At 49.0% G+C, this 10,797-nt stretch overlaps 1 protein-coding gene across 1 annotated transcript; it reads right to left on the bottom strand.

Annotated features, from left to right (window-relative positions):
- Positions 1-701: 701 nt before the first annotated feature.
- LOC119114912 (ubiquitin carboxyl-terminal hydrolase 15-like) lies at positions 702-9,418 on the bottom strand. The gene is made up of 7 exons (XM_037238970.1): positions 9,294-9,418; positions 3,779-3,906; positions 3,190-3,320; positions 2,744-2,870; positions 1,758-1,959; positions 1,357-1,422; positions 702-798 (listed from the first exon to the last, which is right to left on the bottom strand). The coding sequence occupies exons 1-7, from the start codon at positions 9,413-9,415 to the stop codon at positions 702-704; spliced, it is 873 nt and encodes a 290-aa protein (XP_037094865.1). The 5' UTR covers positions 9,416-9,418.
- Positions 9,419-10,797: the final 1,379 nt, after the last annotated feature.

The following is a 10,797-nucleotide window of genomic DNA, read 5'->3' on the forward strand; positions in this document are numbered from 1 at the left end:
GTATGCATGTTCACGTCCAAATGTGCACACATACCGCTGGCCCCGGAGACTGATGGAATTAAGAGTGTTATGGCGTACGTACACCACACAACGCGGCCAGCACCCTCTTGTGATTACTCGCATTCCGGCCACGATCCGCCATCGCTGCGCGTTCACACAGCATCCATATCAGTGCATCAGAGGATCACCAAAACTCCAGACCGCGTACACTCTGTGTTTGTGCTCCTTAACCCTGTCATGTTTTACAGTGGTCTCCCTCATCCCGCCTTCTACGCGGGGACTCAGCAAACGCACGCAAAGGTACCGCGAGCCTCACACGGAAAACGTGTTATTATCACCGCGTGTAGCTGCCCGCGCCGCGCGGCCACAGTTCATGGGAACCGGCTGTCGAGGACACAGCCCACACTTAAACAGGCGTCTGACGGCGCAAGCAAAACCAACGCCCGCCAGACACGGCCTCCCCGCTGGTGGTACCCCCCGCAGGGTGTGCACCTAGAGGGCACCAGGTACCTTGAACGTGCGCGGCACAGTCGACTGGTGGCGGCCGCTCCACATCTCCTGCACGAGGCTGCCGAAGGCACGCGCGATCTCGCCGCGCATGCCCAGCGGGTTGTCGGTGTTGAGCTCGGCCAGGTGTCGGTTCTTCCGGTTGAAGTAGAGCGACAGCGGCGGCGTGTTGGACAGGCACTGCAGCACCGAGCTCATGAAGCACGTGTTGCCCAGGTTGGAGAGGCCGCACAGCCCGGCTTGTGGCCGCCGCCCGACGGCGAGGCCGAGCCGTAGCCGTATCGAGTCATCCTGCCGCGCCACAGGTGGCCAGTCCAACACGAATCCCGCGCATAATAGGCGCCGTTGTAGTGACGATCCGGGCTTAGGGGCGGCGCTGACGGGCACTGGGCCATGGGTCGCCCCACGTTACCAGGCCGTCATAAACCTCGTTAAACCTCACCACACCATCATACTGCCTACATCACGGCGAATGGCAAGACAAGACAAGATACATCATGAACAGGCCAACAGGGATGCGTGGGCGCGCCCACAAGTAAATACAACCACAGACGCGGAGGCGGCGTTACACACACGCGCGCGTCCGGGCCGAACCGTGCCCTACAAGCCACGCAGAACGCTCGACGCACAACTAAATAGAGCATAACGCGGCCAGGGCGACGCAGTGAGACGCCCAACTAGCGGCATCACGCGGCCAAGGCGACGCAGTGAGGCGCCCAACCAGCGGCATCACGCGGCCAGGGCGACGCAGCGAGGCGCCCAACTAGCGGCATAACGCGGCCAGGACGACGGAGTGAGACGCCCAACTAGCAGCGTCGGCCCTGCTGGCCAGCCCCGCTCCCTGCTCACATGGAAGACGAGGTGGACCTGGTGTCCATGGAGCCGTTGGAGAGCGAGCTGAGCGCGCCGGAGGAGCTGCCAACCAGAGGCGGTCGCGTCACGTCACGGAGCGCGGGCGCACCACCCATCCCCATCCCTGAACCACGTCAACAGGTGCATCAACCCCTTCCCTCCCCCACCCCCCCTCTTCCTCCTCGAGACACGTCAATCTCACCCGCATGAGCCACTGAGCCACGATCCGTGCGGTCCAGCGTCCAGATGGAGCTCAATGCTGAGCATACCGTGCACTCGACGCATTTCACAGATGACTCCTGGACGCCACAGTGACAAGCACAGTCAGACTGTGCTCCTCGCACGAGTCGCCTTCCGATACAGCCACGTGGCCGGCGCGCCATCGGCGGCCCACTGACCTAGGTCGAGGTCGCGGCCAGGTGCCGTCCTCGTTCTGCACCTCCAGCACGATGATCTGGCCGACATAGAGGCCGGCGCTGCTGATGGTGGCCTGCCGGTCGGCCAGCTGCTCGTACGTGTTGGTCGTGTAGCGATTCCAGACGCGCGACTCGCGCCCGGTTGGCGCGTCGAACAGCTCGCGCATCGTCCGCTCCAGGTCACCTGGCGACCCGGCGCTGGATGGGTCCGGGGAGACACGCACACGGCCGGCCACGCCAGCGCACGAGCCCCGCCCGCTCGCTCGCTCTCCATGTCAGCACCATGTCTGGTTCTCCATTTCAGCACTAATCCTCCATTTCAGCGCCATGTCTAGTTCTCCATTTAATCACTTATCCTCCATTTCAGCGTCATGCCCATTTTACCACTAACATTACAGCACTGTCAAGCACTGATTTTGTATGGCAGGCCTTTGGTCTATCTGCACTTGACGTCAGCGGGGTGTGACGACTTTTGAGACCAACACGATAACCGGCGACTCAGTCCTCGTCGATACAGCGTGACGAGTGGAATACAACTATCGGTGCAGATATGGATCAGGTTCCGTGAAGGAGACGACGCAGCCATCGCCACAGCACCAGGACCTTCGAGAGTGCGCACGACAAGCAATGATATGGACTTGGCATGCGTCAGCGTACATTGCGACCATTGGGTGGCGATACACAAGCCAAAGCATTTCTTGAACTCAAGGATGTGCGGAACATGGTATGAGTGCACCATATCAACTACTAACTTCCGGCCCTCTAACCTAAAACACAATGCTATCCATAACTGACGACCATGGCTAAGCGTCATAACCCAGCAGTGCACAAACACCGCCTACTGCGTGGATGGAGGTATTGAATCTCATGCACGCTTTTGTTTTACGGTACCCCACAAGCGCGATTTTAAGCTCATGAAGTATTTTTTTAACATTGGGCAAGATACTTGTAGACGCATCCAAACTTACCAATAGTGTCTTCTTTACTAAATGCCTTCGTTATCTGATGGTCCAAGTTAGAGTTCTCGCATAGCTTCAACTCCAAAAGGTACACTTCCACTTTAGTTTGCTTCATAAAAACACCACTCTCGATGACCTGCGTAAACAAAGTAGCTTTGTCAGTAGCCAAATACCACAACAAAACGAAACAAAACATGATACCGTTATAACATCACACTAGATGCCTGCGTGCGTGCCGTGTGGGAGGGATGCCACTCCGGCACGGGTAACGCCCTTCAATGCAACGGGTATTCCTCGACGACAGAAGGTCCCACGTCATCGCCCTGAACCCATCATGGTGCCATCCCCTGCCCCGGGACATTTCCGAGCGGGGGAGCGGCCTGCTGACCCAAGCAAGGATTGACCTCCCTGGGGGACCGTCCCATACACGCGGCCCGGGGGGGGGGGGAGCTGACCTTGCGAGCGATGGGCCGCTGGCCGGCGGCGAGAGTGTACCACTGCTGCAGACGGTTCCAGGCCTCCTCCGGCAGCAGCTCGTAGTCGACTGAGTCCAGCATCTGGTCGTTGATGTCACCGCTGTCGTCCTCTGTAGTGCACGCGCCCAGCACTGTTACGAGCCCAAGGAACTGCTGCTGGCCCGGGCTAATGCGCGCCGGGGGTACGCTAACCCCTGTCAGCTGCTATACGCTACCCAGGAGCTGCAACAGGCCTGCCATGGGCTGTTAAGTACTGATGGATCACGCGCGTCCCGGATGCCATTGTGGGACAAGTGGATGTTATGATCTGGGAGCTGGTGCAGGATGGCACATGGTTACAGATGGATCACTTACGGACCGTGGTTGTGGAGACCCGCGCGGCTGCTGGGGTGGTCAGAATGACACCTGAGATGGCACCAGTAAGGGGGAGAGACTGCATTATGACAGAGGGAGTGCACCTTCATGACCATGGCTCTGGATGCTGACATCAGAGCCACAGACGCATGTTCTGCGCACATGAAGATGAGCACCGAACACACGGCATGTGAGCAGGCAGTGTCACCCATACCTTTCATAAGAGGAGAATTGTCAATGGGGCCAGGGAATGCCGAAGGCTGGCCCATCAGTGCCGTATCCCTTTCTTCATATCCCACATAGCGCTTCCACTGCTTGAACCACACAGTATCAATCAGGTACCTGCAACACATAAAGAAAAAGGTATTAGTGGCAAAGCATACAAATCATACTCAACCTGACTGCAAGAATGTTGACAGCAAACAAATACTGTCATTCTGCCCACATCGGGAATCAGAATAAAACAGGGAATGCAGAAGAATGTGACAAACCTCCAGCGCGAAATAAGTCACCCACGCTATCAGCCTACAACTATACGTGTGAGGTGGCTTTTTTAGGGTACACAATACTTACAACAATAAAAACATCTACCTGACCGAAAATTGTATTATTTTACACCTCGCATAAAATAATTACGATCTCAGCTTGTCGGTGTTTGCCAACAGGACAATACTGGCACGATGTCAGACGGCCGCGACATGCATCCCCGACCATTGATTGGCAGTCAAACAGAAGAGAAAAAGGTTAAACTTTGGCATGTGTTACACACCAATGGGACAACGGTCGGCTACATGGGTCTTCAGGTATGGGGTTGATGTCAGGCTTCTGGCTTCGAAGCCGAATCCAAAGCCTAGATGGGACACGAGGCCAAAGTCGCAACCGGCGGTTTCAAAGTACGAACAGCGAAAAACAAGTTGTAGTCTATTGCTTCATATTTGGAAATCATGAAGTCGTGAATCCAAAGTCAGTGGTCAGTGGCCGGTAGCTTCGAACTATGCGCACGCGAATCCGAAGCCAAAGGCAGCAGCTTCGAAATTGGAAAACGCCTATCTGAAGCCGAACCCATCAGCTAAGAGAAGTCACTCGGCAAAGCCAAAGCCAAATTAGAGTACGGTGTTGATGCGCAAGACCAAAAACATTTGTGTTCCTCCTAAAACTGTGCGGACAACAAACTGATCATCATGGGTGTGTGCAATGTCTTGAGACAATGGCAATGCATCATGGATGGAAGATTATTCGGACTGTCATTCCTCATCTAGCGTGAACACATGCCGTTCAGTGAGGTTTCTGCCCGTCATCAGGTGTTAGTTGGTCCAAGAATGAGCAGTTTGTTTCTGGGTTTCAGCCACGAATGCGTCGCGGCCTAAAAACAAACTGGGGTTCTTTGTGATGACCGGACAGGCAGGAATCTTTATGTGAAGTAAAAGCTAATGCAGTGAAAAATCACCATGAACAAACCGAAGCCAGTTCAAGACTGCCGTAAGGCCGACAAGGAGTAATAATTTGACAATTGTTCAAAGCTGACGCCAGTTGCAGAAATTCCATAAGGCCACAAGCCATCTGTTTGTGACGGCACAAAGTATAAACCGAAGCCAGTCGCGGAAGATGGCTCCAGTCTAAAGCCCAACCCGAAGCTGCTGATGGCTCCAGTCGTGAAGAAAAACATTCGTGAAATAGCCAAGGCCGGCTTCGTTCCCATGCGCGAACTCAATTTGGTGGGGGGACGATAACTATACATGCCAACAGGTAGCAATGAGTTAGGGGGAGGGAGATAGCGCGTAGTTTTATACACTAGCTAGCACAACGGGTTAGGAACGAAGCTTGGAAAGCTGGGTGCGGACCGATGAAAAGAGACGCAATGGGTTAGTAACAGCGAGTTCACAGGGGATATGGTGTAGTTTTACATATCACTGTCAGTGTTGGGTTCGAGGGGAACTAGGTGAATATGTGGGTCCAGGAGGCATATGAGAACGGAAAATAGCATAGGAGGAATCGGGAACAGGGGAAGGAATAGGGGTAGGGGTATAAGTGGGGGCATGAGCATGGATAGGGGTATGTATGGGAATAAGGGGTTTGGGTATGGGTAGGGTACAGGTATTTGAAGGATCAAGGATAACAGCAGGGGCAGGAGTATGAGTATAAGGATGAGTATGGGTGTGCGGGTGTGTGGGTGTGTGGGTAGGGGTAGGGGTAATGGTACGGGTAGAGGCAGAAGTAGGGCATGGTCGAATTACTTTCTGTTCAATCTGGTTCGGTTGGGTTGGGTTCGGTTCGGTTTTCGGTTCGGTTCGGTTCGGTTCGGTTCGGTTCGGTTCGGTTCGGTTCGGTTCGGTTCGGTTCGGTTCGGTACGGTACGGTACGGTACGGTACGGTACGGTACGGTACGGTACGGTACGGTACGGTACGGTTGGGTTCGGTTGGGTTCGGTTGGGTTCGGTTGGGTTCGGTTGGGTTCGGTTGGGTTCGGTTGGGTTCGGTTGGGTTCGGGGCATCGTGTACTTACCCACATGTGGTGTGTTAAATTGGGACAGCGATACATTGTTTGACTCATTTATTTCCTCCTGATGCTTCATTAGATGGTTCACTATGTAGCATTATGTTCACATGTTTTGGCATAACATTAAATTGCGCCCTAGATCGCGAAGTACTATCACGCTTTGGCAGCCCAGTTTCGCACCGGCCACCCGACTTCACGAAGGACCGGTGCTCCGCCCAGTCATGGCATAGTACGTGGCATCAGGCTAGCACAGCTTACTGATGTTGTACCATAATCATTGTGCAACATTTTAGAATAAATAACACTGTATGGTTCAAAGCACAGTGAAACCACTGCCCATCACAAATCATAAATATCATAATGATGACCACATCAAATGAAATGATGATCATGCAATGGTTTGTCATATCCTTTCAGCTGCCATGCCATACATGATAAAAATATCAAAAATATAATAGTGTGAAGATGATCAGTTAAAGGCAGTGTCCAATATCTGGGGTGTGCTTAAAAAATGTTCTAGTGCAACCTAGCAATCAGTTATGTCTAATAACAGCACTGGGTAGTGCCACTGCAGCATTGCCAAGACATAATAAGGACATCAGTTCTAATAACTTTTATTCCAAATTATGCTTTCATGGCTTTGAAAACAGCACCATGCTTCTTCCCTGCAGTTGCTGATCATTGTTTGCATGACAACCACCATGTGCACCTCCTCAAATAAAAGAATATTTGTGATTGGTGCAGAGGGTGGCAAGAGACTGTTAGTGAAAAGCACACTGGTTGAAGTTTGAACCCATGCATCACAAAGGACCATGATATACTCCTATTTCAAAAGCCAAAATGTGCCTTGAAAGGGCCAGTGTGGTAAATGTTATAAGACAGAAATCAAAGCCATAGTATAATGCTTCATTGAATTTGCAGCATATTTCCTGCTTGCAATTTGCTTCCTGTTTGCATATATTTCTTTCCAAACAGCAGATTTCAACCTATCATGGCAGTTATTACACAAACATTTCACACATTAATGTGTTGCAAAGATCATGGAAAACACACATTGGAAAAGTAAGCCAAATTAAATGTATTTCTTTCCTGGCAGTAAGTAGGGAATTAATAAGATTTTTCTCACACAAGTGGCCACTCCAAATTTAAATCATGGGCTATTTAGAAGGACTTTGAGAAACTGGCACAGCTGATAAAATTGATGTGTCTGATCTAACAATGCATGTAACAAGTGAAAAGTACAAAAAGGTGGGATATTCCCTTTAACAATGTGCTATCCCATGGCACCCATTACAATATCTTAAGACAAAAACTTTAAGCCTCACAGACAGAAGTTTTCTCTGATATATGTGCAATCCACAGCAGTGTTTACTCTGCAAACAGCTGCATCAAAAACACAACAAAACAATGTTATCTACCATTTAATCAACAGCTGCACACTATGGTTATGGGCTATTAATGTCCATATACTTCCATGGTTTTAAGCTGTCCACTCCAATGACAGAAGAAAAAAGGGAGAAAATAATGGACAAGGAAGTAATCATCCAAGTTGCATTAGATGTGTTCATAACTTTCAAAAATAGTATATTCCAGCACCAAAGCTATCAAAGTTTGTTGTGCAGAAGGAAATGCAATAGTCATGGGTGCTTTCATGACCTCACTCCTCACATTTTGTCTATATTTATGGACAAGGATAGGAACTGTATTTCCTGCTCAACAAATATATATCATGTGCTGTGCACCTCCATACAAAGTTATATGGATTAAGTATTATGATATATAGTCTAAAGATGTCTTGAGTATTTTCCATCAAAATGTAGTTAGTATCTTAACTCCATCCTAAATAAAAACACCAAAAGCACACTAATAACACCACAATAGCTCACAGATACAATGCCAGGACTTACCAAAAAAAAAATGTCACTTTTTACATACTCAACTGCTCTAACAGAATAAGGCCAGCCATTCAAATTTTTTCAGCAAACAAAATCAGAATTAAGCCACCAATATACAACATTTTTTAAAGCAAACACAATAAGTATAAAATCAATAAAATGATGTTAAGGGCATGTTGCACATTAGTAAAGCCCTACCAGCATCTACATGTCATGGGGTTGAAAAAGGACTGGTTGTTAGTCGGGCAACAGAGGAGTTTGATATGACATTTACATGATTGCAGACCAAGGGTCTGGCCCAGTTATTCCCAGCAGTCAAGTTGACGTTGGTGGAGAGGTAACAATGGTATTCTACTGGAATAATTTTGGAGGAGTTATCAGCTGTCCGCACACAATTTAACCAAACGGTTTTGATACAATGACAGGAAATTTTGGATCAGGCATCAGTTGTCTGGCTGCATGCAATTTCACAAGCAGCCTTGCCACCATGAAGGACAATAAATTTGAGTTGTGGTTACTAAATAATATAGTGACAATAATAAATATATAAAATAAGAACAAATATACCAATATGAAACTTTAAAAAATGACTGAATGTAATCAAAAGGACAATCATATAACAATGGAAATAAACATACACCAGTCCTAATATGCTGCCAAGTGACAGCAACTCATCTATCCATCTCCAAACCTGAAAAACCACCTTCAATTTTGGAGGACTTGGAGAGGGTTAGCAGCAAGCTATGACAACCTCAGAGAAGAATGGAGTAGCAATGGGAACAATCATATCAGTTTGGAGCAGCTACAAGGTACTAGGACCAATGGGAGCATGTCCTGGATTCCAAGGCACAGATGATGTGGGGAGGTGAGCAGAACCCTCTTAAACTTTTATCCCAAGATCATAATAGCATTTTTAATGAAGAAAATATAAGGTGCTTGCCATCAGTAAGTTGGTTTGGTGTCCTCATTACTGATTTCCTTTCCTATCTGAATTGCTCCTCAACAAATGTATTTGTGTCATATGCATGCACTGCCAGCACAACCACTGCAAAAAAACTATGGCATTACTGTCACTTGGTCTAACCACGAGAAAGGTTCTGGCATCGTGTGGTATATTGGTGAAATGCAACACCACAGCAAAACAACATAATGAATGCTAGAATATCAGAAACTAATTTTTATTAGAACTAACTTGCAAGAATAAAACTCAATTACAACCACAAGACTGCAAATAGCAAATCACACACTTAAATCTACTTGTACACCGATGAAAGTACAATAGTACGTTTATGGCGCACACGGGCATAAAATGACAAGTGTACATCAGCGTTCCTTACCAAGTGGCCCCTGTTTTCAAAGGTGTTTGTGAAAGCTTAAAAATGACATTTTTCTGCTCTTGCAGAGATGGCAAGGCAGTTCCTCCTTCAGCCATCGCCAAACTTGAGGAACAGACGACCATCTGCAGCTACTGCTCGATCGCGCCCAACAGTCCCGCTTCCCCCACGTAGCTTCCGTTGCGCTGTCAGCCGCTACAGTGCGATCCAGCATGAGTTGAATAAGTTGATTCAAGCTTGACCATATTGGGTAGAAAGTCGCAGCCAGAGGACTTAAAACGCTGCCAAACCTAAACCTGCGCACACGTTTAACTGATATTCAGCAAAGACACAGCTGGAATCCACGGCCAAGTAGACGTCATTTAACCAAATGCTAGAGCAAGCGTTTCTGAATGCTAAAATCAACAGCTTCCTATAGGTTATGCGATATTGCAATACGCGAGCACCGCTATACCCTTAGGAGATGATCGATGAGCAAGAGGCGGGTCGTCAATTCGATAGCTAGCCGATCATCAAGGGCGACACCACGAATTTTTCGTTGCAGTGTATTATCTTGTATTGTGTTGCATTACTTTAAACCTATAATCCATTCTCGCGGCGCAGGATTTCAGGATTAGCGTCATCATGTACAAGGTATGAAATAAAAGGTATAAGATCAAGGCAAACATGCATTAGCATAAAAAGTGACATTACCTGTAGGAGCAACATACAACTACGTACACAACGCGAGGAAATTTATTACCCAGTGCAGCATTTGTGAATAGTCAATGCAGACAACCACGAAGCAAGATGCTCTCAGGCCCTCAGTGCATTCAGCGACGCACGAAAGCAGGGCTGCGTTGGACGCTCAGTGCCGGCCGGGAGTCGATCGAATAAAATGGATTCCTAGATCGGCCATATTCATCGTACTGGCAGCTGGTAGCCGTATACCAGCATTGTGGAGTGCACACAGTTGCAATCTCCGCTCGCAAACAAAAGTATTTTTCCCGGGCCGCCGCTTTCTAGCTATCACGCTACGGGCAAGCTTGGTTAACCAGCCATGCACCATCAAGCGGTGACTACAAAAATGTCTATGTCCGCGAAGAATGATTTATGTTGCTGGCCGATAGTGCTTCCGCATTGACGACGTTTGCACGTGGATGCACACAAAGTAAAGTATCTCAAATTCGACGTCGTAACTTTGCAAACACGGCTGTGGCCCGCTATTGAACTAGACAACGTTGAGGAGACACTGTCGGGAGCAACCAAATGAAATTAATGCCTTAAAGGAAGTGCTCCACATTTGAATTGGGTGTCTTGGACTAAAATAGCCATCTTGAAGGCCATTCGGTGTAATTCGCAGCCCTGCCCTTCTCCGCCCCCCCCCCCCCCCCTCGAACATTTCCTTCGTTGGCGCGGAATCCCCTGCCAGTACAGGACCACCGCTTGGCACTTTAGTCCCTAAGCGACATAGAGGGCCGCTTATTGACTGAGGGCACGACCGATGTCAGTTGCGTGCCCCTGTCTT

Source organism: Pollicipes pollicipes, unplaced genomic scaffold (assembly GCF_011947565.3).
Source record: "Pollicipes pollicipes isolate AB1234 unplaced genomic scaffold, Ppol_2.1 Scaffold_3087;HRSCAF=3621_pilon_pilon_pilon, whole genome shotgun sequence".
NCBI lineage: Eukaryota > Metazoa > Arthropoda > Thecostraca > Pollicipedomorpha > Pollicipedidae > Pollicipes > Pollicipes pollicipes.